The 26,810-nt window shown below is 45.6% G+C and overlaps 1 protein-coding gene across 12 annotated transcripts in view; it reads right to left on the bottom strand.

Annotated features, from left to right (window-relative positions):
• The window catches only part of ARID1B (AT-rich interaction domain 1B), a 317,322-nt gene extending 313,053 nt beyond the window's left edge, over positions 1 to 4,269 (bottom strand). For 11 of the 12 annotated variants that reach the window (XM_090135644.1, XM_090135646.1, XM_090135647.1 and 8 more), the window contains exon 1: positions 2,352 to 3,904. In XM_090135644.1, the coding sequence (XP_089991770.1) occupies positions 2,352 to 3,890 (1,539 nt within the window). In that variant the 5' untranslated portion in view covers positions 3,891 to 3,904. Of the gene's footprint in view, positions 1 to 2,351 lie in introns of all 12 variants that reach the window. The other variant, XM_090135650.1, reaches the window with a different exon arrangement.
• Between the last annotated feature and the right edge of the window lie 22,541 nt (positions 4,270 to 26,810).

Here is a 26,810-nt window from a genome sequence, read left to right as displayed (position 1 = left end):
TTATTTTGAGAAAAAAAAATAAAAATAAAAACATTAAAAAACAGCATCCCTGGGAGGCTGCTCTTTGTGAGCTGCACCTTATTTCCTACAGTACTAGGGAAAAAAAAAAAAAAACCACCAAAAAAAAAACTGTGAGAGGAGACATAAACCTATAAATATAAGGAAGTATTTCTAAGGGTCATACTGAGGACATAATGAATTTACTCTCACGCCAATAAAAATAAAATACTTTTAACAGTTCGTGCCATGAGAAATAGCACTCTGAAGAACCATGCGCTGTGCCTCTCAGATCACGATTTTCCCAGCTTTGGAAGACATGGATTCCAAACTGCCTGTGTTAAAAAGCAAGCAAACAACGCGGTGTCCTTACACAAATTACTAACGGGTACGCACAAGGAGCCTTATTCCCCTGTGGCTCCCAGGGACCCTTTTATCAGTGCAAGATCAGGTTAGAATTGATGCTCAAAAGGCATCTCACTTCTGTGGAAAAAATAAAAGGAGGTGGAATGAGACCTGCAGGCAGGAAGGAGCGCTCTGTAGGCAGCGGACAGACACAGCCCGGGCTTCTGCTACTATTTTTTATGCTCCACGCCTCTCCCACAGTATCACCCCGTCTTTTCTCCGGGTTCTGCTGCTTGAAGAACGCTCTGTACGGGCACGCCCCGCCGTCGGAGCGCCCAAACATGTACGCCCGCGTTCGCTCTTGCCGGTGCTCACTGCTAAAAGCTATTACCGGATTTAACAGCTCTTTAACTGCAAGGTCTCGCTGAAGGGAAAAGCGAGCCGCGCCGTCCTAGCGCGCTGCTCCGCCTAACACCATTCGCCGTCCTGCAGGGAACTGGAGCGCAGCCTCCCACCGGAGCAGCACGAGGGGCTCCTCACGCCGCTCCCGCAGCGCTCCGGCCCCGCTCGTGCCGCGCGGAGGCACGGCGCCGCTCGCTCCTTTGTACGGCGCCCGCCGTCCCTCACGGCACCGCTGCGCACAGCGAGGGGCGCAACGGGAGCCTGAGCCGGGCAAGAGCCCACACCGACGGCGTCAAGTTTACGGTAGGGTTTTAATACCCACCTAGACGCATAAAAACAAAGTGCGCGTTCTGTCTTCGCACAGCCCTCACCCCTTGCGTAACACCCGCAGCTGCAGCGCTGCGAAGCGCTTCAGGAGCACAAAGCTTCCACGCGCGCAACTCGAAAGCGGCCCTCAGGGGCCGCCTCCCCAGCACGTCCCGTTAGCGCGGAGCCCGACGACCACCGACGCCCGCGGAGGGCCGGCAGCAGGAAGGACGAGGGAGGGCGGGAGGGCCTCCTCGGCCCCGGTCCCGCGCGGCGCGGTTCACCCCCCCCCCTCGTCGCTCGCTCCCGCGCAGCCGCACCCCCCACCCCGCCCGCGCGGCCGCTCCGTGGCGGCGGGGCCGTGGGTGCCGGCATCGCTGCTCGGCGCTGCTATTTACATCAGCGGCGCGAAGTGCCCAATGGCGAGCGGGGAGCCAATCAGATGGCAGATTAGATGTCAACTCGGAGGCAGCTGTCTGGAGACTGTTGCAGCCCGTTTACCTCCACAATTCAAATTCCAAACCTTGCGGAGGAGAAGCGGAGCCGCTCCTCGCCAACGAGCTCCGGCCCCGGCGGCGACGCGCGGCGGTTCCCCGCCGGAACGAGGGCGGAGGGGCGGCTCTCGGCAGCGCTCCGCGCCTTAACGCCCCCCCCGGGCCCCGACCCGCCGGGACGGGCCCAGCGCCCCGCGGGTGCGAGGGGCGAAGCGCGGCGCTGGGGCCGGGGCAGCGCCGTGAGTCAGGCGCACAGCGGCGCGCACACACGCGCTCTTCCCACAGAGAGAGAGAAAAAAAAAAAAAAAAAAAAAGGGGGGGGGAAAAACCACACACACACACAAACCCGAGCTGCGCTGAGCGGCGCGCACTGCGGTAACTCCGCATTAGTGACAAACTACTTTGTGCGGACAACTCGCTCTGTTCGGAAATAAAAATAAACCCCGCGCTGTTAGAAAGAGAGAGAAAGGCGCAACGGAAAGCCCCACGGGAACGCACCGACCCCGCACAAGGCGGCCGCACGGCGCCCGCTCGGCCGGGCCGCTCCCGCCGGGCCCTCCGCCGCCGCTCCGAGGAGCAACGCGGCCCCGGAGCCGCGCGGCGCGGTGAGGCCCGGCCGGAGCCCGTGCCCGCAGCACGGCGGGTGCCGGGAGGGGGGCAGCGAGCAGCGGGAGCGACCCGCGGGGAGGGGGGAGGGGGAGAGAGAGGGGGGAGAAATAAAATCCAAATAAAAATAAAGAAAACAAAAAGCGGCGTGGGGACCCGCGAGCGGTGCGCGGGCCCCGAAGCGGGCGCCGCGGGGCTTACCTGCGTCCTGCCGATGGGCTGCGCGGTGCTGCCGGGGCTCATCGCCGGGTGGTTCCTTTGTTGCGCCGCTGCCCAGGCCGGGCTGGCCGCCCCGTACTGCGCGCCCATGTCCTTGCCCATGCCCATGCCCGCTGCCTGCTGGCTGCCCGGGGCGGCCGGCGCCGCCTGGGGCTGGGGCTGAGGCTGCGGCGGGGCGCCGGGGCCGCCGTAGTCGGGGTATCCGCCGCCGTAGCTCCGCATCATGGGGCTGGGCGACGTGAGCAGCTGGTTGAGGGTCGGGGTGGCCCCGGACGGGTGCTGGTTCTGCCCCGAGAACCGCGCGAAGCCGCCGGCCGCCGCCGCCGCGCCGGAGGCAGCCTTGCCGAGGCCGGCCCCGCCGCCGGGGCCCATCATCATGCCGCCGCCCGGCTGCCGGGGCGAGCCCAGCACCCCGTAGCCTGCCGCCGAGCCCCCGTAGCCGCCGCCGCCGCCCGCCACGGCTCCCGCCGCCGCCGCCGCCGCCACGGCTCCCGCGCCGCCGCCGCCCGCGCCGCCGCCGCCGCCGCCGCCGCCGGGCCCGCGGCCGTAGGGCGGGTAGTGGTTGTACTGGCTGTTGGGGTACCCTTCGTGCGAGTTCTGCAGGGGGTCCATGCTGTTGGGGGCCGCCGCGGGGTGCATTATCCCCATCCCGGGGCTTTGTTGTCCGCCATGTTGATCAAAGCAAGGCCCGGCGCGGCTCGCCGTAGCGCTGCTGGCAGCGGCAGGGGCAGCGTTGCCATAATAGCTGTTGAACTCCGAGACACCCACCGCGGAGGGGCCGCCGCCGCCGCCTCCCCCGCCGCCACCGCCGCCGCCGCCGAGGCCGCCGCCGCTCCCGGCGCTCGGGGGCGGCTGCTGGGGCTGCTGCTGTCCGCCCAGGGGTCCCAAGCCGGGGTGCTCGTAGCGGCCGCCGATGGGCTCGCCCATTTTGCCGGGCATCTCCTCCTCGTCGGCGCCTTTATTCAGCATCTGCTGCGGCGGCTGCTGCGGCGGCTCGGCCGGAGCGCCCAGGACGCCGTCTTTTCCTCCATGTTGCTGCTGCTCCATGTCTGCGCCGGGCTGCGCAGCGCCGCCACCGCCGCCGCCGTTGTTGTTGCCGCCGCCGCCGCCGCCGAGGCTGCCGCTGCTATTCTGCGCGGGATGGTGCTGAGGCGGCGGCTGCTGCGGCGGCGGCGGCGGGAAGGGGTTCAGCGGCTGCGGCGGAGCGTGGTGGCGGTGGTGCGGGCGGTGGGCATGGTGGTGGTGGGCATGGTGGTGCGGGTGGTGGGCACGGTGGTGGTGGGGCGGCGCGGCGGGGCGATCGCCTCCGACGCTCTTCAGCTTGTGGTTGGGGAGCAGCCCCGTCTCCATGGCCGAGCCCGGGGTGGAGGAGGAGGAGGAGGAGGAGGAGGAGGAGGAGGAGGAAGGCGGCGAGGACGACGAGGAGCGCGCCGCGGAGCCGCCGCCGGCCTCCTTCAGCGCCGGCTCCGAGGAGGGGCCGCCGGCCGCGCTGCCGCCGTTGGGAGCGGCGCGGTGGGCCATGGCCGGCTCGCCGTGCTGCCGCCGGGCCGGCGCGGGGTGCTGCTGCTCGGCGGAGGGCCCCCCCCCCGGGCCGCGCTCCGGCGGGCCCGGCGCCTTGCCCTGGCTGTTGTTCGCCCCCGCCGGAGCCGCCGCCACTTGCGCGGCCATGATCACCGCCACATCGCGAGGTCGGAGGGACTGGCGCTGGGACCGAAAAGACCAAAAATCGGGCAAAAAAACAGACGGAGCTCGGCCCCCGCGCTCAGCGAGGGGGAGACAGCCGGGGGGAGGGGGGGAGACGAGCGGGGCGAGAGGGTCGGCCGGGCCGGGGCGTCCCTGCGGGCCGCTCCGCTCCGCAGAAATCCCCTCCTCGAGTCCGTGGCCGAGAAATGGTAAGAGCGCCTTACGCTGCGCGCCCGCTCCCGCTGTGTGACTTCATGTTGGAAGTTTTTTGTTCGGGTTTAAATGAAACTTTTTTTTTTTTTTTTTTTTTCCTCCTTTCCTCCCTAACCCGGATATGGGTACGCGCACGTCTGGCTGAGCCGCGCTGGCCCAGCATGGCAGCAGCGAGCGGGCGGGCGGGCGAGCCACGGCAGCCATCGCCCCCTCCGCGCCCCGCGCACTCGCAAAACGCGGACTGGACTCCGCCGGCCCCGGCGCCCGCTCTCCGCGCCGGGACCTGGAGCGACGAGGGGCCGCGGATCGCGCTGCCCCGCGGCCGCACGGCGCTGCACGGACGGGGCCGGCGGTGGAGCGGCTGGGCTCTGGCCGCCCGCGGGCGCTGTCCCGAGGGAAGGGAGGAAAGGAGCGGGCGGCCCCTAGCGCGCTGCCCCGCGCCCGGCCTCGGAGCTCCGCAGGCGGCAGGCAGAGTTCGGAGGTCTGGAGAAGAGCTCCGTTCCGTTCCTCTGGCAGGGAAATGCTTGCTGTTTCGCAGAAAAACACTGCTTTCTATTCTCTCTTTTTCTTATTTTTTTTTTCCCTCCCCCCCTTTTTTTTTCTTTTTTTTCCCTCCCTGAAATTTTCAGTGCTGACAGCTACAAAATGTAACTTAAATTCTGCAGCCGTACCATTGGTGCCATTGTCCGCATTGCCCAGCTGTCTCCAAATTCTAATGGTCATTTGCGCTGATGATGCTTTTATATATAGGGCTGTTCTCAATATGTTCTCTGTACTTATTTGCAGATAATGGGAGCTGATCAAGAAGAGAGAGGCATATAGTCTCGTAATTGTTTCCCCAAACAATGTAATTTCCCGTACGCACAGGACGCTTGTGAAAACACAGCGATACCAGGACAAAAATCCAAATATGTCATCCAAATAGCACATGGAAAGTTGTTGCAGATGACCTACATTTTTAAACCATCCTTCAGAATGGTTTGGGGGATTTTTTATAACTATTCTGATACAAGAGCTACCCCAGCATAAGAAAAAGTAAACATTACACACTACATTAAACTAATAAAAGCATCTAGAGGTCAAATACTCTACTAAGGAAGCAGCTAACAAACTGAGATGTTAGCAAGCATTTTCAGTGTACTTAGGGCCTAAGAACACTGTTTTAAATGAATATTTCTAGGCATGCTGTTAATAATCACCACATTTCAGAATAGATAAATAGGAAACCCAATGATACTGGTAGAGAGAAATGTAGCATGTCATGGAAGATGCTGTCACGAGGTGGGCTGCAGGTGGACTTTATCATTCCCATTGTGAAAGCATTAAAGAACAGAAGCATCATGCCCTGACATTGAGTTACATGCCGTGATTATTGATCCGGTACGAACAGTGCAGTTCCAATCTCTTATTAATTTCAGTTCTGTCTGAAAAGTCAGAAGTACTCAGAAATACCCCATTATGGAGCCAGGTTTGAAAAGTCTCAGTGTTCATCAACCACATCGCGCTCACACTTCTGTTAGAACCGCATTTTTGCTTTCTTTTGCAAAGAAAGCAAGTTTGCAAGTGCCGAGATATTAACGGCTACTAGAAAAAAGAGTGGCGAAAAAATGGTGAGTGAGTCTAGCGGGGGGAATCAGGTGTGTACCCAGGGGTCATTATGGCTGGTAACGACAACAAATTGCAGTTCCATGCAAACTGCTCGAAAGGGGTATATCATCTTCATAGGAGAGAGAATAACAGAACTGTACGATGAATTCATGCCAAATCATTCATCAGCTTTTGCCAAGAGAATACTACATCTTTGTTAGTGAGCCTTTTTGACATTTTCTCCTGGATTTTCTTCTTTTTTACATTCAAATGTTTGCTAATTATACACATTAAATCGCATACACTGATTTTTTGTAGCCTTTCATATGCAAATACAAATATAGATGTCTACTTGTGTGCATTTATTTACATGTGTGCTCTAAAATAAAATATAAAATGGACTACACATTTATACACATTTTATTTGAGCAAAAATGTATAATACATTTAAACCCCGATAACATCTACTGATAGCACCTCGCAGTGGCTCAGAACTTCCCAATGTGCTCCGCAACTCATGATCAGGAAAATAACCCACAAAGTTTAACAGAGATTTACTTTGAAATGTTTTCTCCAGGAAAAAAAAATAATAATAAAAATAAAATAAAAATAAATGATGCTTTAAACCAAGGAGTTGGTACCACTCCTCTTCCTTCCATGTGTTTCAGCAACTCGGCTGCAGGATTGGAACGAAGAGCCTCTGAAATAGAGGCCCCCAGCACAAAGCAATCAGGCTGCTATAAAAGGCAACACATGCCAGTTTTCCTCCCCAATGGCAGATGCCACACCCTCAAGCAGACAGAAGGCACTGCAGTCTGTGCACGGGAAGCACAACACAAAGCAGCGATGGTTCGATTTTGTAGATCACAAACAATGTTGAAATTCCTTTTGCCATCTTTGCTCAGATGATGAGTGGTAGTGTTTGTTAAATTCAAAACCTCCTTTCCAAAAGCTCTCGTTGTATGCATGAATTATGAATTTATTATAATATAATGTAAGAAAGCTCTAATTGCCATGCATATTATCTGCTGCAAAATGATTGCGTTGATATTTGATACCACAAGCGTGCAGTTTCAACTTTCATTCCGTTTTCATTGTTTCTTCAATGTAATAATTTTCCATACACCAACGTTGTCCAGGCATGGATTCCTTTCTCAATTTCTGCCCTGATGAATTACAAACTCCTGTGCTCTGGGATCCTTTTCCAGGATAAACAGTAAAATTTTCTGAACTTGTTGTTGGCCATTGGTGTGCAACATTGGCTGTGATGTCTGCACAGGCCCCTGAGCCCTGGTGAAAGTTAGCAGTGTCCCTGTTGGGTCATTGCAGTAGCTGTTAAGTCACGCATTGTGACAGCAAAGAGAGATACAGAATGCAAACCAATGGTTTAAGAGCTCCAAGATGTTATTTTGAAGATGCTAGAAGAAACAGCATTGTTGAGCTGCTTAATTTGTATTTATGTGTTGCACATACATATACATGTTATGCAAGAACACAGTCAGAGGTTTAGGAGCCTGTTGCATCTGACCTGGTTATCTACAAGAACCTTAAAAATCCCTTTATCCCTTATTGTTTGGTTCTTGTTTTGCTTTCTGTTTAAATCCACTGTGCGGTTAGATGAAACAGTTGTCAAATTCACTGTAATTCTCAATTTCCTCCTTTAGACTGGCATTAGAGTTAATGAGCAAAAAAGAGAGAAATATGTGGGCTTTTATTAAATTATCGCTTCTTTTACTAGTTAAACACCCAATCCAAATTGTTCCGAAGTCAGTGCAAATCTTTTAATTGATTTCAATAAGACATAAATCAGATCACAGAAAAGTAAGCAGCGAGCTCCAAGCTCTAGTTTTATGCTTTAGCTTGGTATTTGGTGCTCCAGTAATGGGATTTTCCCTTTAAGAGAACCTTTATGTGGTCGACACACACATAAATGTAACATAGCAGTATTTTCTTTATTATGTAATATTTACATTTCAGTCGCAAATGGAATATGTAAACTATTGCAGTTGATACCCAGCTGATAAGCAAGAATCTGTTAGGTGTAAAGGCTGCTTGTGAAGTGTAATCATTTTATTTCGGCTGGTCATAATGCACTTGGAAAAAACACGGTTTATGCCAACAGATTGTGGCCTAAAACATGTACAGAGTGACACATTCTACCATTTAATTAAAATCCATTCTTTAGCAGCCACTAATCCCAGGCAATTTAATTTTTTTTTTTTTTCTGTCAGTGTGTAAACAAAAGGACTTCAAAACATTACCATCTCCATCTCAAGAATGTCACACATGATTTTATTATGGAAATGCAACATTAGCCATTTTTCACTTTGCAGGAACCACTTGAACAGAATGTTTAAATCCCGCAGTCCTACAAATGCACATCATCCATTGAAGTCAATAAGATCACTCACTTCCTTAAAGTTAAACCCTGATTAAGTGCTTCTGCAGACTGAGAGCTCCAGGAACAACATCTCCAGAGTCTGTACTTTGGTGAGATAGCAACCCGAGTGATTTTCTAAATCAAACCAAAATCTACTTGGCAGTGAGAGAGGAGGTGGTGTTGATTTCTGCCTTTATCTGCTGCTGAAATTTGAGCCTTTAAACTGAATTTCATCAACATTTCTGGATCTTTTGTCATTGTCTGAGAATAGCATTGAATTTTGGAGAAGCCTAGGAAAAGGGCAGCCTTCCTTTAAATGAGAAATTGATGGTCTTGTTCATGTTTAAAGGGGAAATCTTAAGCAGGATTCAGTGCAGTGGTTATCACAGAGTTCTCTGCTATTTTTTTTTCCTAATTTTTCTGTCTTTTATGAATCTTTTCTTTGCTGATGTGCAAGAGACAGAACTAATCCATTGGAAAGTAAAAAAAATATTTGCCATTAGCTGCACATTGGTCAGAGATTCTTTCTTTTGTCAGCTGCAGCAGGCTGGCCTGGCTGATGAACAGAAGAAACAGTCAGACTCTTAACATAGAGTTTTCAGATGCATAAAATAAACAAGATTAGTAACTTAGTTGTAAATAAGTTGCATCTTCCAGGACTAAAGAAGTAGTCTTTTCCTAACCTTTTTCTGGAGCGTTTTTTATATGGCACAATGCAAGCATTATCTATAGTCTATAATATTTATCAACTGCTGTTTCTAGGACCAGATTACAGTGACTTCTATGTCTTCACCAAGAAAAATAAGTTTTTGTAGAATATTTGTATGTACAGTTGGAAATGCATGGATTTCAGTAGGAGATAGCACTTTTTTTCCTTTGCAAACTGAATTTCCTTTTCTGTGTTCCATAGGTGATATGCAATTCTGAGGAGGGAGTAACAATTAATTTTTTTGCCTGATGTACTCTATTTCTAACCCATTTCTGTAGTAGTTGACCATTCACAAGCTCTACTCCAGGGGCTCTAAGTCTTTTAGATGGAGCCCCACCTTCCCCTTTTGCAATGGTTATTAATTCCCTCCTTCCCACACCTATCTTCAATCCTCACGCTTTTGCATGTACATGCACGTTCACACTCTGGATAACCCCAGATTCTAGCAGGCAAATTTTTGTTTGTCTCAACCCCCCCTAGTTGGTGGACAGTACTCATGCTGTTGCTTTCTCTCTGAATGAGTCCCACCCTCCGAGTTCCAGCGAAGCTACTCCTGGTGCCATTTTCCTGTGGCCTCTTTGCACAGGAGACACCAAATTAAGAAAGGGAAGCACTGCAAAGGCTGGAAGAGGAGGAAGGAAAGCCCAGATAAAGCTTCCTCAAGACTTCTCCATCCCAGCCACCCCTTGATTTCCCAAGTGAGCCACATCCTGGCTTGAAAGCTCTGGCTTTGACACATTTATACTTTAAGCATGCCATCATACTGATAATTTCAGTTGTCCCTACTTCACCATTGAGGAACTGAGACCAGGTGGGAGGAAGGCTGGGTGCACAAACATTTCTCTCAGCTCCAGCAGCTCCAAGTGACTGCTGTAATGTTCTGGCATGGGCTTTTGGGCTGTTGGAGCAACTGTGATGCAGCTGCACCTGTGCAAGTTACTCAAGGGGGTAGAAATAATTAATTTTTATCCAGATCCTTGCAGTGACTCACCCAATGGCTCAGCTTTGGCATAACAGGAAAGGGGAAGAGATGGGACCAAACACACATGGCGTTACCTGTTTCTTTCTGCCTGGCCTGTGAGGAGGTCTGGAGGCAGGGGGAGATAAATAGGGCCTGTCCAACCAGCAGTATGGCCAGAGGATATGTAATGTCGTAATATTATTAAAAGGCATCTCTTCCAAAACCCAGCAGAGTCAGCAAAAATTACTGTCTCCCCCTTTTTTTTTTTGCCAGTATTACCCTTACCAAATACAAATTCTCCTCGCATCTGGCAGTGCAGGTGCTATTATATGTGTTCCCAAGCACATCTAAGATTAAATGAGCCAGGTTACTGGACTTACTCTGCATTACCTCAGACCCATTTTCCTAAATAAGATTAGGATAAGTCAACCAGCAGATCTGAGGAGACAGCTGACTCTGGCAGAGGGACAAAAATGGCTGGTAGGTGGCAGTAAGCACAATGTTTATGGAGAGTACATCCCTCTAGGCCCTAAATGTTGACTGTAGTGATGCAGAGTAGGGTGTATGTAAGGCATCCTGCTGGACCAGGCAGCTGAAATACCCGTTGTCAGTTATACAGGCCCTCCCTAAGGCCTCCTGTCCCAGAAGACAGGACGTCACCACCAACTGCCATCCGAGTGCTTTGCTTTCACATCCTCTCTGCCACAACACGTCTGACTGCCAAAGCCACAGCCAAGTCCTTGCTATGAGAGTAAAGTATTTCTCAAGAAAAGCAACTCCCATGGTTGGTTCCCTGCTCCAGCTGAGAGATGAACTGTGCGAAGAGGAGAGTGGATGTAAACTACTTCAAGATACACATCTCTATAAAATCTCAGTGTGTTACACGTATAGGGTCTGATCCCCAGTGCGTAGTGATTCCTGTAGTCCTTGCTCCTGTTAAACTATAACATTTAGTGACCGAATCATGTGGTGAGGACTGGTCTGTTTAAAACATCTGTTTCTTCTTGTTTAAATTTAAAAAGAAATGTTATTAAAATTAGAACGACCATTTCATTAATCCAAAATATCAACTACTTATTTAACAAAGACTTAACAACATGAGTCATCTGCATTAACAAATCCAGATGCTATAGTCAGAGGCAGCAAAGACTCAGGGGCTGACATAAAGCTTGCTTTGTATACTAATTAATTTTCTGCTGTTTGTTTTTCATTCCAAACAGACCATCCCTATTATTTTATCTCTTTTGGTGGATGTTAGGGACATTATAGGTGAACAACAAAATACCAGCTTCTGTCTTTAAAAAGTAATAGACAAATTTTATTAAGATTTTTCTAATCTCAATTTTGTCTTTTCAGCGGACTTCATAAAAAATGAAATGTGTGCAGATCTTTTTGCCATGTTACAGCTGTTTTTCTTCTCACCCAGAGGATTGGACAAACGTCGTTATCATTTAACTACATTTAAATTTAAATTGCCACACCATTCTATGCTGGGTGTAAACTTACTGTGCATATGTCCAAGAAGAAAGGAGCCTAATTTGGGAAGTGCTATCCATGGTGATTCTCACCAGATAGAAATCAGGGACTGCACTCATTCTCAGAAAAGGACACAATACGAAAAATCATCAAAATTGTTTTCTTTTTGCTTTCCCTGAGGGGCTGGTCCTACTGAACAGGCATTTTCAAAGTACCTCGTGACAGCAGAATTAGAGTTCAGCAGGAGTGAAATGAGGCCAATACTAAACACTTTTCTGATTTAATTTTAATATGTATCGTTTTTATATAGGGATCCTATTTGCACAGCTCTGTTGAGCCATGTATTTGAAAAGCACTCCTGATTAATTGGGTTGGATCAGTATGAATGAATTAGGTCATCTCTATTTTATGTCTGTTTTGAAGTTCACTATTGTGATCTTCACCCCATTCAGTGCTTCATCCTGCTTAAAAGACTTATTACTAACTTTACTTGGGCAGGAAAGGGAATCATTAAAAGCACTATGCAACCTCTTGAGTACAGTCGATTCTATTACAAATTATAAATCCAGCTTACTACTTAGCTAAGGGAAATGATTTTCTAAATTTTAAAAGCAGAGGAATCGTGAGCTGGCTGGTGTGAAACTTCTGTTCTTATGGAACAGACCTGAATCCAAGATCTCTGTTCATAGGGTGATGTCTATACCAGCTGTGTTTGTGTATATTTTGCGCCTATTTTCTTTGAAGACCACAAAACCAACTGATTTCAGTGTTTTGAAATATTTATCTCAATTATTCATTAAAAACAAATTCATGTTTCACTTAGACGTACAACTAAGGTGTAACATGCTAGACTTCTCTTTTTGTTTCTTTACTTCCAGATCAGGAGTTCCTTTATTCAGCCTGACGTTAAACTCACTTGTATTAGAGAATCCTTTTTATCTGAACAAATCTTATTCCTTCACAACGAATCTCCGAACATTGTAGGGTGATTGTATAAAGCCATTGCTTTTTCTTTATTGCCCACTAAAGAAACATTTATGATTAAATGGGAAAGGGAACTATCTCATTCTCTTGAGCTGGAGATATTGGACTCTTTAATGTCCTTTGTACGTGTAGGTTCTATTTCAGCTAACCTGCTAGAATTGCAATATAAAATTGTAAATCAATAGCATCAAACACCTGTGAAGATGAGTAAGATTGCAAGCCATTTCTCAGATAGATTTGGAGAAACAGCTCCCAGCCAAGAACTCTTTTACATGTTCTAAAGGGTCTGTCCTAAATTATCGCAATAAAGTCTCTTGTTATACATCATATTGAGAAAATTACCAGCTGTCTGATGTCAAGTACTCATGAACACTATACAGAGGGGCACTTGGACATTGAGGCATGTGACAGACAACTGGATGTTAATAAAAATCAAGTTACAGGCTATTCAACTGGTTATTTGCAAAGCAAAAAATTCAGCCTCTTCTCTAGTAATAAAAGTGTATCCTGAGGAATTTGTTCAGATCTGTACTGTTTAGCTGGAAATGCAAAAGTGCATGCTTCTCTACACAAGGTATTCCTTCATTGATTACTTCAGAGAAGATAGGAATAGTTAAACTGAGACGCTCATAAACACTTTATGGGATAGAAAGAATGAAAATAAAGGGGGAATTTTGTTTGTTTTTCTTGTCTTTCTGTCATCGCAATGGTATCTCTTTTAAGCTTGTCATCTTCTGCTTGGCTGATTCTCTTGTAAGTGCTTTAATAATATGAATTTAATATGAAGTGTACGTTTGTACCTACAAATACACATCAGTCAAAACCCTAACTCTCTCTCTATTTTAAAATAAACTTATTAAGATTTATATCTGTGAAATATCCCCAGCCCTAACAAATATTATTGCCCAGGCATGCTTATTACCTTTACAGAGCACAGAAATCAGCGCAGTATGCATACTTGGCCACCAGAAAATATAAAATAGAAATAAGCACCACCCAACTGATGGTATTCCAACCTTCCTCACAGAGCTGATGGTATCCACTGAGAATGATTCTTTCACAAGGAGTTCACCCACTCACTGCAGAGGATACAAGAAAGTGGGGGGTTAGTTGTCTGTCTGTGCTTCAACCGGCTGTTTTTTGCTGCTCTGGGGGGGGGTATTGCAGGTTTGCTGCTGGAAAAGATAATGCAATGTTACCTAGAGGACTGCAGTTAGAAAGAGTGTAAGAATGGTCAAAGAAAGGATGAGAGAGAGGAGGAGCTCCAAGGAGAGGTACACGCACAGAAGAGGGCATCACAGGGGTCACAATGTCTTATTATGACCCTGGATTTGATAATGTGAGGCAAAAGTTAATAGGCTAGTAAGGAAAATGCTGATTTCTTCACTTGGTATCTTTGACTTAAAAGCGGTTTCTGGAAGATGCTTGCTCATCTACGAATCATTAAGGTTAATTGCATAAAATTGCCTGACCTGTGTCATACCTCCATTTGTATGACCTAAAGGTATCTTCTGACCTTAAATTTGATGAATCTACAATCTACATTAAGTAGCTGTAAGGAAGGAATGGCAGAATAGAATGTTGTCTCACTGATTTGAATTACAACATGCATTTGCATCTTTATTTGCATTTACTGTCTTATAAGTAACTGTATTGAACACAGTTGTGGGACAGGGTTGTCACTGAGCTGAGAAGAGGTGAACATGGGTTCTGAGAAACCAAGACCATGTTTACAGGCCTGACATCTCCTAGCACATCTGTAAAGATATTCCAGCCCTGACAGGCATAGCTATGTCAACAGAAGCCTCTAGTATAGACACAGTTGTGCCAGTAAAACTATATTTTTACCAATAATATTTTATGCCAGCGGTGGGAGATAGTTTTATTCTACTAGCAGAAAATATTGTTTCGCTGCTAATAGAAGTATCCACACTAAACTGCCTAGGATTTTATTATTCATAGCAAAGCACTCCCTTCAGCAATTCCTAAGCCAATCAATTTTGTTGGTATTGTTAGAGACAGGGCATGAAACTGGCCCTGGTTACTGTCAGCTTTGAGGTACCACACGTGAAAGCATTACATAGGGAGAATGCAGAGAGAGTTTCAGGAGAAGACCGGGCTAAATCTGTTTGCCAAAAAGTTATGTCATGGAGTGAAAAGATCAGACTGAATAAAGGCACAAGAAACAATGTGTAATGAAAAAGTTATTTTTCTAAAATAGATTCTGTCATTTGGAGCAAAGGTTTGTCAATACCAGCAAAAATGACAATAGAATAAATTGCACTGCCTTTGTAGTTTTAGTAATTACAGCTATATGTACATAGAAAATCTCCTGTGGTATAAACTAGCTCTCAGAAGAGACCCAAGGGGAAAAGGTGAAGAGTGTCAACAGTGCACTATCAGGAGCAGGGGATGAGGAGGGAATGTAACAACTGTGGTCTTTATGTGTAGGCCAGATGAACTGTCCTGGTCAGACTGTATGACCTGCTCATAAGCCTTGTTTGCACAGGTGCTGCTCTTCACTCAGCTGTGCTCATGGGCTCTGCTTCCAGAGGGCCCCCAGGATATGGCTTGCGGCTCTGGCACCAACCTGGCAGATGTAGTGTATGTAGATGTAGATATAGAGCTGGCATGTGTAAGTGCAGTTCTTGCTTTTCACAGTTCATGTCTAGGCAGTGCTTATTTTGGAAGGGCATGACCACTAATCAACCTTTACATTAACAGCATTTTACAACATTCCATGTTCTTACTTTTTTTTTTTTTTTTCTTCTCAATAAACTTCTTTAAGCCTCCTGGTTCTCTGACACAGCTTTTCTCCTTCACTGCTTCTAGAGCTGTAGCGGTGATTCCTCTGGCCAAAACAGTGCCTGGCTGCCTACTACAGCTGTCACTCACACCTCCGGAGTTTCATTCTCCTTCCTTAGCACTTCTCAGGAAGGAACAAGACTCAAAGGCCAAACCTCAGGGGATCCAGAAACAATTCAGAGATGATCATGGAACGATTGGGAATGTGTTTTCAAGCCTGGGGATGCATTTTCAAGCTGGGGAACATGTGTGTAGAGCTAGGTGTCATGGCCTGGGGGAAGCACAGCACCCTTGCTGCTCTCACTGCTTCTTGCATCTCACTCCTTTGCTGCTGAGCCCCCAGCACCTTGCAGAGCAGCGCTCACCCATCACAGTGCTTCACTTCTCCCTGTTCCCAGCCCCACAGCTCTGACGAGAGGCAGCCCAGAGACCCAGCAGGGCCAAATCCTGAAGGTGAGGAGGGAGACCATGGTGGGGCTGTGCCGGGTGGCTCTGTGGGCAAGCGGCTTCAGGCTCGGGCTGCCAGCACCATGCGGCCGCGTTGGGACACCCGGGCCGGGAATGGGTTTCGGGGCATTTGCAAGGATCTCTGTCAGAAGCGAAAGTGCTGCTCTGCTGGAGCTGTGTTTGCTTTCACTGCAATATGAGAGCGTGATTAATAAAACAAGCCACAGGCTGAAACAGTGAATTCAAGTATCACATATACCCTTGTATTGTAAATTTCCTTTACAAAAAATGTCATTTTAACACAAAGATTTGGGGATTGTGAACAACATAGATCCCAGACTATCATAATACACATAGTATGTGCAGCACTCCTGACTTTAGTGGGCAAATAAGCGTGCAGCTTTAAACTAATTCAATCCACCGCGACACCGCAGCCCCGGATCTGCTGCTGTTTACTCCGAGCCCAGCACACTTTACACAACAATAAATTAACCGAGGAAAACGCCGTGCCAGAGCCAGGCACCCACAGGCACCCCGGAGCAGCTCTGCCGAGCGCCATCTTGTGGCCGCCCGCCCCGTGGTGGCAGCCCGTGCCTCGCGGAGGAGCGCCGCGGTGCCTGCCGGGAGCGGCAGCCATGTCGCGCACCGCAGGGTGCGGGCCGGGCCAAGGGGTGCCTGCTGCCGCCTCGTCCCGCTTGTGGGGGCTCGGCGCTAACTTTCTGTACGTGTGCCTGTCATGCCGTCATCTCTGGACCAGAGATGAAACACTTCACACATGTTACATGCTTACTCTCTTTCTATATTCAGAGTATCTGGTGCCCCAGGTTACCGCTGCACGATGGAGGTGCAGTGCCTTGTGCCACCTGCTCACCTGGTAACGCTGCCCTCCAGGTTTTTTAATTTTTATTTTCATAACATCTTCCTCCTCACCCATGCCTGCACCTCTTATTCATCTCAAAAGTAAATGTTTTTCTAACAGGTTTGCCATTTAAGTTCCATGTAATGGGAGCCAGCAAGCTTAGCAAATTTAATGTCAGCAGGGAAACACCTGTAGGAGTTGTTATACATAACCCAGTTCCTCTGAAGGAATATAGAAGGAGAAAACAGCAGAAGAGTTCTTTTCTATAGGGTATAAAGAGCACAGAAGTGAAATTTTTCAAAGGGTTGTAAACACCAATGCAAAATCAATAGAGATATTAAACAAGAGTGTTGGTTTCATCACATCTCGAATGCAAAGTTTGTAAGTATACAGCAAGACACTTGCTAGCCAGCATTCTCAGTACAATCGGTGGCCCTGTGGAAATGAAACCATTTTCTCCCTAGACCTCAAAGGGCTGTGGTGTCTCACTGCTCTCCTCCCCACCTGGTGGAGATTATTTCCTGATGTTTCTCCTAGGAGAGATGAGGAAGAAGTTGTGATCCCACAGCTCCACAGGGCAGCCTTGTCTTGCGTTGCCATTGTTGCATGACTTTACCGGTAAAGTTACAACAACAGTCTTGATGGGTGATGCTTCATAGCAACCCACTGTTCTGCAGTCTTGTGGGAAAAAAAAAAAAAAAAAAAAAAAAAAAAAAAAAAAAAGTTTTATTAAGAAATTTCTGTGTTTGTAGACATGAAATTGCTGAAGTACACTTTTCAATTGCTGGAGTGTCAGGAGGAACTGACAGCTAATGCTTCCATATTGGACTGAGGAAGGGGTCTGATTCCTGGTTGTGCCATTTGTTTGGCAGTACTACCTAACACTGGATTGTGTCTTGATTTACTAACTTTGTGTGGACAGGCACATAGTGTGAGTGACAACGCACTGCTCTCCCAGTGTCTAGGCTTCTGATGCCAGGAACCTGTCATGGACACCTTTCTCAAATCATTGTGGCTCACACTGCTGTCCTCTCTTTGTGAGCTGTGAGCAGCCTGTGTGATGTTTCCACCCTTCTGTAGGTTACTGACTCTGTAGCGAGCGATTTGCTGAGATGGTTCTTCTTAGAACGTACCTATGAGGTACAAACAAAGTGAGGACAAAGTGGGCTTACTGCATGATTCTCTGTGCATCTACATATATGCATGGGGCACAACTTCTGAGCATCTTATCCTCCAATACAAAATACTTAAAGGACTTAGAAAGAAATTTCCTATGTCTATAGAATAGCTCTATGTTATTCTGACTAGAGAACAGGGCTTTCTCTCTCGGGTTTTATAAAATGTACTCAGAATGGGGGCCAGAGAGAAAATCAATGATCAGAGACACTATATGCTGATTTACAGATAGATTAGGGATATAAATATTACAACCAATATGGATGTTTATGCATTGTATGTACTGCCTTTATTGCCTTCATCTTATCCATAAGCCTAAATCACATCAGAGATTCCCGAGCATTTTAAAATAGGAAATGTTACATAACTGACGAAGAACAGAAAGATTCTGAAGAATATAACTGCCTTCTTGGGCGTGTTTCAAACCCATGATTGTAGGGAATGGAAAAACAAGTTCATGGAGTTCAAGTTTTTCTCCTTTGTAAAAACGAGAGCAACCTGAAAGACAGTGTAAGTTTTAAAACGTAAATGGCTCATGTGCCTTTCTCTATGAGTTGGAGGAAAGAACATCTTATCCATACCGCTACCACTTATGTGTATTTAAAAATAGACAACACAAAGACTCTGTGTATTCCTTATGTGACTTGCACAGTGAATACAACTTTGATCGTTTATGCAGTGTCCAAAACAAAGAGTTCCCATACGTTCTGCTCCAACAAAAGAATTTGTCTGAACTGCGTGTACTTGAAAAGGAGAGGGGCAAAAGCACAACTGAAACCAAGCCATATTGTTCCCCCTACTCTAATTCAGCTGAAAAAATGTCAGTTCCCAGCTGAAATCTTGAGAGAATCAAAAAAGGATCCTTCAGTTGGATTGGATTTTTCAGAGATAAAATGTAAGAGGAGGAATATTTTCCTCTGCACAGTATCTTTTTATGTGGCTATCATGTAGATAACAGCAGGGAATTCCACTTAAGTAGATCCTTAATGGATTTAACTAATGGTTTCTTTGTGATGCTCTCAGACAGTCCTCCTGTAATGTGGATCCTCTAAATATTTAAATCCGCCATTGAAGCATTTAATAGGAAGAAAGTCTCCTACCACTGGAATAAAGAAGAGGCTTTCATCTGGAAACAATACCCAAACAAAATCTGATTTGTACAACTGCATCAAGAATCTAAGCCCACTTACTCTCTGAAGCAGCTGATAAAACAAGGACCTAGGGTGCCAGGTAAACAAAAAGCAGTCACTTGTATATTGAGACAATCTGTGCCCTTTCATGAGTCTCTATGTCCTCCATATTTTTGAAGCCTATTTGTAGTGATTAATGGTTTGAGTGAGCAATAAAGCTGGTAAATTAATATTGCTGCTTACTGTTGGTAGAGGGTAACTGCCTAACCTCGGGGCTTGTGGAATCTTGAAAATAATGGATGGGTTAATCTGGGTTGTTTCTCCTTCTTTCAGATTTTTCTTCTGACATGGGCTCATTGTAATCTTTCTCACTGTTCTATCCATTATCCTCCTATTTTGTTCCTTTTACAAGTTGAGTCTGATATTTCTTCAGTTCCATAAAATATTTGAGCTGGAAGGAAAAACCTTTTAGAAATCTACTTCATGTATTGTCAAGACCTAATTTTTTCTCTCTTGTGTCTTGCTTGGGAGGAACAGTCACTTCAGAAACTAACACAGATGTTTAAGCTGCCTGCATAGACCGGGGTTTCCCCAAGTGTTTCCTGCGTGAAGAATAAAATCTGCTGTTTTCATTCTAGATTGTTTCTGAAAATGAGAAATAATGGAAAAATAAAAGCTCCCTGTGTTTTGCATTCCACTGAACATAAATATAGAGCTGCAGTTGCCCCATAGCTGCTTTTGTGGTATGTAAGGTGCATCTCCTACCTCTTGAAAATACAGAACTCCTCAAAAAGAATAAACTCTCAGCTGAATACATGTGCTTGTTCTTCTCTGCACAGTTTGATCTGGAAAGTTTATTTCTGCAGATGGTATTAATAAATTTCTAGAAATTTTCTGCAATCACTTCACAATCCATGTTGTTTAAATTCGTCTGTAATTTGTTCCATGTCAGATCCCGAAAAAATAGACACTTTGCATTTTACTTTGTGATGTTTCTGTAATACAATCAGTTTCTGCATTTGAGTCACTCGTCATTCTACTTACACTAGCATGTAAAACCATTCTGAATTTCTTTGTGCAAAACTGCAGTATAAATAACATACAGTGTAGGTAGTATAGGTTGTCTCTTACTATGGAAACTGGCCATTCAGAAAGGGTTCCCTGGACCAGCATCTAGATGGGCAGCTTCAGTGGACGTAATGGGAAGGTTCTCCATTAAAATGGACATGCACTTAGATTTTCTTTCTTGTGGCATCTCTGTGCTGTTACAGATAATGCATAACTATCAGCACATTCCTCTTGGGCTTGTACTTTAAGTCTCATGGATATATTCAAAGGCTCAAATGAAAGGCTTTCTTGCTATCCTGCCCGCTGCTAGAAATTGAGTACCTGTTTTTAAAGCAACTGGTTGTTTGTTACTCTGTGTCTCCCTTTTAGAATCATAGAATCACAAGGTTGGAAACGACCTGCAAGATCATCTAGTCCAACTGCCCTTCCATTACCATTGCTATCACAAGCACTAAACCATATCTCATAGCTCCTCATCCAGATGCCTCTTGAACACTGCCAGTGACGGCGACTCCACCACCTCCCTGGGCAGGCCATTCCAGTGCCTGACCACTCTGAGAGAAAAAGTTTTTCCTCATGTCTAACCTAAACCTCGTCTGGCACAACTTGCAGCCATTTCCTCGGGTCCTGTTTGTTGCTTGGGAGAAGGCGCCAAACCCCTCCTCATCACAACCTCCCTTCAGGAAGTTGTAGAGTGCAATAAGGTCTCTCCTGAGCCTCCTCTTCTCCAGACTAACCGTAACTACCTCCCAACTTGGTGTCATCTGCAAACTTACTAAGGGTACACTCAATCCCTTCATGTAGGCCATCAATAAAGACATTAAACAAGATGGGCCCCAATACTGACACCTGGGGAACACCACTTGTAACGGGTCGCCAGCTGGACATAACTCCATTAACCACTACCCGTTGGGCACGGCCCTCTAGCCAGTTCCTTACCCAAAGAAGGGTATACCTGTCCAGGCCACGGGCAGTAAGTTTCCCCAGAAGAATACTGTGAGAGACCGTGTCAAAGGCTTTGCTGAAGTTTAGGTAGACTACATCAACAGCCTTCCCCTTGTCTACCACACTGGTCACCCAGTTCTAGAAGGAGATGAGGTTGGTCAAGCATGACCTGTCTTTCATGAACCCATGCTGGCTGGGCCTGATCCCCTGGATGCCATGTACTTCGTTATATAAACCACACAGAATCAATGGAACATGGCTGTCAGGTATTAGCATCTATGTAGATCAATGTGGATGCTAAACGGATAGTGACACCAGCAGAATATGACTACTCCAAGTTAAAAATGGGGTGACATTTATTTCAGGCGAAGGAAAGTAGTAATGAATGACTGCAGAGGAGCAACTGTTACTGAGAACCATTCAAACATTTTTTTCCAGGTTACTATGTGTATTATTTACATAGTGGTTAAAAAGGAGATAATGTAAGTATTAAATTCCCTATAAAGGTATAACTCTCTTTTGTATCTTTGGAAACCTCCCATTCTTACCGAATTTCTTGATGTATTTCCTTTCAAAAATGTTGCCTATTCTATCCATGAAAGCAAAGAAAGGGTATAGTACTAGCTGGAGTTGGTACAGGAGCAAATACCTAAAAAAACTGATTTTTATTTTATTATTTTTATTTTTTACAGAGGCCCATCTGTGAATTGCTGCTTTGTATTGACTCACAATTTATGCAGCTTTTGCACAAATGTATCTGAGAAAGCCCTTTAAATGGCTTAAAAGTAGTTTACAAGTATTATAGGCATTCAGTCAAATTAGTCACTTAGCCAAATCATTCTTTCAACTGGTGCTTTCAGCAAATGGTTACAACAGCATTTGGGGAAGGACCAGGTGTATGATCTAATGCCTGAAAGCAGCTCATGCTCAATGACATAATCCCAAGAATAAATGTATTCTAAATGTATGGCAAACACAAGAGAGTATCTGTCATCAAGTAGCTGGAGGTGCCACATGCTTTTTGTATCACTGCACTTCATCTGGAGCCACTGGGACCTGTGCAGCACTTTCAGCTCCTGAGAAAAATACCACCTTCTGCTTCAGCACTTCCTGGATTCAGGGCAGATACTTTTAAGGAATCTTTCATTACTACTTTTAAGGAGTTCTTTACTCACTGAAGTAAAGACTTGCTGGACCTTTCCTTCTTGATAGAAGAACATCAGTAGTGCAGTAGTGTCACAGAGAATCCTGTATATGGGGATCAAAATCTGGGTCCACTGCTGGCTTATTCAATATCAGATTAACCACTTGGCATCTTTATGCCATGTTTCTACAAGTATGGCAGGATAGCATGCAAGATGGAAATTTGTCAGAAGGAAGCCTGGAAGAAAGGAACGGTATTATTACAATTACTGTTACAATTGTAGTTGTCTTTTCAGAACTCACTTAATGATCCCTCATTTAAAGATTATTCCATATTTCTCCAGGAATGTTTCTTGGACTGGTTCTCACTCCTTACCCCTATTTCTGTCTTCTTTGTGAATATTTTCAGCTCTGCCATTGCAGAACTCTGTTTTAACAGATGGTTTTTAGCTGGACTCATTGCCCTTGTCTACTTGCTTGTTCTTGCTAATCAGAGCTTGTGCTAGAGTTCCGTGCCTGTTGATATTTCCCTTCCTGGAGAGTAGTATGTCTCCATCTAAAGTTTAAAAACCAACACACGGTGTTAAATCACTGCTGCAAAATGGACCTAAAATAAATGGTTGTACTGTATGCAAAGCTGATAAACCTTTTGACCCTGCCCTGCCTCTTTTCAGAGCCATGTTAGAAACAGCTGTGTATACAAATTGAGGGTACCCTGAATCTACAGACACTTTCCTAGGACCTATTCCAGTATCTGAGAGCTCATTGCCACTCTGACCCTTTTCATCCATCCTCTCCTGCTAACACTGCAGGTGGCTGCTTGGCTTACCTCTCTGAGTTCCCTGCCTCTCTGTCTGCACCACCACCATTACCAGCCATAGATACTCCTGCCTCCTCTCCTACACCTCACTCCCCAGGCACTCTGCCTTATGCCTTTCTCCAATGGCCCCTCTGGCTGTCTATTATCTCCTCCGTTCAACTGAATTGCTGTTACTCAGCTAATTTTTCCAGATAGTTTTTAAAATTTCAAGACAATTACACTGTTTTATTAAAACTGAGGAATGAAAATTCGGAGAATGATGAACTGGAGCTCAAGTCATTGTGGATTTTGCCTTTCTGAGGACTGGGGGAGATTAATGCGTCTCATTGTTCTCAAATAGTAAGCAAAGGCACTTTATGAAAAAAATAAACATACTTTGCATTTCATTATGAGAGAAAAAGGAAGGACATTAATTGTAATAACTTGAAAGTAAGAATGCAGAGTGGAACCTGTTTTGGGGCCGTACTAGCAATGGTGAATATGGCTCATTCAGCAATCACCTCTTCTGGATGATATGACACCCACAGTATGCCTGGCTTTTTTTTTGCTTTTGTACAATTGGTTGCTGTGGGGCGACAGGGGACCAGGAAGCCTCTACCTGCACAAGCCAGACCTGAATTCTCAATCTAGTTACTGAGTAAAAGGAAGAGAAGAAGGAAGAGAAGAGGGAAGGAATTTTTCTGCTGTCTTTGTTTCAGGAAGGGAAAAAATGTGAACGGGTCTTCCTTTTTTTTTTTTTTGTCCTGATACAGGACAGCCAGCTGGATCTGCGCCTGGATGGTTCACTGGGGAATCTTTCACAAAGCCCTGTGGTCTGGGAAATGTCAGGCAGGCTGTTTTACCATTGTGGTGAAGATCTCCATAGCATAGAAAGAGAGGCAGAGAAGAGATCTGCAACCTGAGCCTCTTATCACACTGGTATTATTTCCCTCAATGTGGAGTGCATATCCTGGTGCGCTTCCGTGTGTGTGTGTCTCTTGGTGCGAGTGCCATGGGAGGAGCAGCAGCAGGTATGGGCACAGAGCAAGGAAGGGGTCTCTCAGGAGCCTTCAGAATTTGTGAAGACAGAGCAATGGTAGATCTGAAAAGGAATACTAAATGTGAAATATGGAGGTGGAAGATTGAAGCTCATTAGTGACTGTTATAAATAGCAATTACTCTGCAAGCGAGACCTTCACAACCCAGTTACCACACATGGTTGTCTGCAGTCATTGTTTTTCAAGCTGTGGCTTTCAAGGTATGTGTCAAGCACTTTGTAATACCTATGTGTGACAAAGTTGATTTCACACAGTCCTGCCCAGTTGCCATGTGTAATCATTTAGTGATTATTTTGTATGCCTTTCTAATGTGAGACTTTGAGCAATGGTAGATACTCCATTGATTTCTCTTTCTGTAAAATATTAGTGTTAAGTCTGTAATCAATTTATTACCAAATATTACTTATACTGAGCAGCTTTGTTTCTGATGGTCATCTCCTTGGTTGTGAAAAGGTACAATCAGATGACGATGAGACTCTCTCAGCAGCACTTCAGCAATTCACACTCAATATGAATAAAGTGTTCTGAGCAAAAATAATTCCTTTTTCTACTAACAAAGTCCTGGGCAATTGGTAACCACTGGTAATGATGGCAATACTGCAGACGCTCCTAGAGTAGTGAAGCACTGTTGTCTGAAAAAGTTTGTAGCAAGCTCAGTTTAACCAAGCTTTCTGCATACACTCATTTTTCACTGTTGGCTCTGACAGTCTTTTCTGAAGTGTGCGTGTCCTGCTTTAAAGCTTCTTTCTCCTCACTGCTCTAAAACTGTCAGGTAAAACTTAATCCATGGTCTCTCTGAAGGCAGCTATATCCAACTGGCATCCATGGTATCTAATATACTTCAGAAGTTATGCACAAAGGTACATCTTCTTTTTTCCCCCACATTTATATCTTCCTGTTAGCACTGAATTTGTCTATCATATTTATAGTATTGTATTTCTCTTGTGTCTGTTGGACAAAAAGTGGTCTCATGGCAGGAAGATCTGTAAGTATTCTGGTGCTTTCAAAAGGGAGTTAGTTCCACATCCAGCCCTCTGCTTCCTTTGCTGACATCTCTCATTCTTGTTGCAGACAGTGTTTCAGAGAGATGCCTTGAGAAGCCATGATACTGTCAGCTGAAAAGCTTCCTAACAAAAGGCTTTGAAAGTTGATGAGAATCTTAAAAATTGTTAAACAGTGGCTTTAGAAGATACATGATCTGTATTCCGTAGTATAAGAACTCCTGAATTTTGCAAGACTGAAGTTTTTAAAGTTTCCTTCCCTGATGCATATGACTCTTGAAATCCACAAAAACATAGCTATACAATATCCAAGGCAGTATGTCATTGTGCCCAAGATTCAATGCTTCTTGACAAGCTATGGTCAAGTCAGGCTGTTACTGAGGTTCTTCCTTCAATTGGCTTCAGTCCTGTCGATGTGGAAAAAATTAGTTTGTCACAAGTGGCAGTGGACTCTAGGATAATCACCATCCTCCTGTACACTGGCCATCACTTGAACATGCAGGTGACCCAAAATAATAATTCAAAGTGTTGAGAACTTCCACATCGGTATCAGTTATGATAATCATGACCATTTAAGCATAAATTCTGACACGTTAAGTCTCTCAGTCACTAAGTTTTACAACAGAAGAACTAAGATCAAATTATGAAGACCTGCATTGTCGGTGTGTGTGGCCTACATTATGTCACAGATAGGCATGAATGGTATTTAGGATACTAGAGACAGGACCATACAACATTTTCCTCCACTTGCTCCCAGCTGACAAAAAAAATAATAAAATGTCATTGATGTGTAAATTATTTAAATCAACTATCACACTGAGAACAAAAACTTTCTCAAAACTCTGCCTCTCACGTGCAAAATAATTTTAAAATGAAGAAAAATATTTTCCTTTGCATTTCTGCAGAGTTAAAATGGCTAAAGAAATCTTCATAAAATTTAAAAGAAGAAAATATCTCTGGGCAGAAAGGGTTAATGAAGAACTTTAACCACAAGGTGATATTTTGAGCAAGATCTCATTAAACAGGGAACTGTCACCAAAGTTTTTTTCTCATTCTGTTACCAATAGATATTAGGTTTTCCTTTCATCTTCTGTATGATACCTCCCAGAATTGCATCCGAGTCCATCATTAAATTCCTGATTGCTAATTAATATAAGTTATAATTTATTGTTATTATTAGAGAAGGAAAGGACTGCCTTCCTGTGTCTGGAGAGTCTGCTGTTATATCTGCTCTGCGTATTGCTGAATTGACTATGCTTCAGCTTCATGCAGATGCACTGTGTCAGAAAACATCTGCTAGCTGCTGATTTTATGCATATTACAGAGACTTTATGTACTGTTAAATGGACAACTTTTTCATTCCAAACCATAATTTTCCATGTGGCATCATTTGATCTGTCCTCACTCCAGCATTTGGTTTGATCAAGTCATTTCTTCCTACCCAATGTGTGTATAGTAACTTCCTCAATGACTCTGTACATGTGTGTGTCCTGTCTGTGACTGGAAATTATGGCAGTGCTCCTGTCATGATAATATGGTGCTAGGGCAAAATATGCCTTTTTCATCAATATATTTTATTTTCATTAGCTTATTTCATCACTGAGCTTTAGTCAAGCCAACATAATTATGCCAACTGATGCCCAGCTACATAGGGACATACCAGGCTCAAATGCACTGTTTCAGAAGCACAAAGGGTACTTATCAGGTCACCATGTTTAGAGCTTTAATGCAGCTGGTGAGGGCTGCATGTGCTCCACAGAAAGGGCCCCAGAATGAGAGGGGCAGGGGGGCAGTTTGTTTGGGCTACTACTTTTCTGGGGGCAAATCTATCCCAGCCTTGCTATTACTGTCATGGGAGCTGAGCTGTGAGGCCACAGCAACAGAGAGTGCAGGAGGCTGAAAAGGGCTCAGAAGGGGACAGTTCCTACTGGGCTGGGGCACGCTTCACTTTAACTTTTTTTGGTTTTGTCTTCTTGTACTGTTTCATTTAGTGTCACCTCCCTTCTGCTGAGAATAA

The sequence above is a fragment of the Phasianus colchicus genome, chromosome 2 (assembly GCF_987193195.1).
Source record: "Phasianus colchicus chromosome 2, bPhaCol1.hap1.1, whole genome shotgun sequence".
NCBI lineage: Eukaryota > Metazoa > Chordata > Aves > Galliformes > Phasianidae > Phasianus > Phasianus colchicus.
Note: the sequence above shows the minus strand (reverse complement) of the source record. Positions and strands in the feature narration are given on the sequence as shown.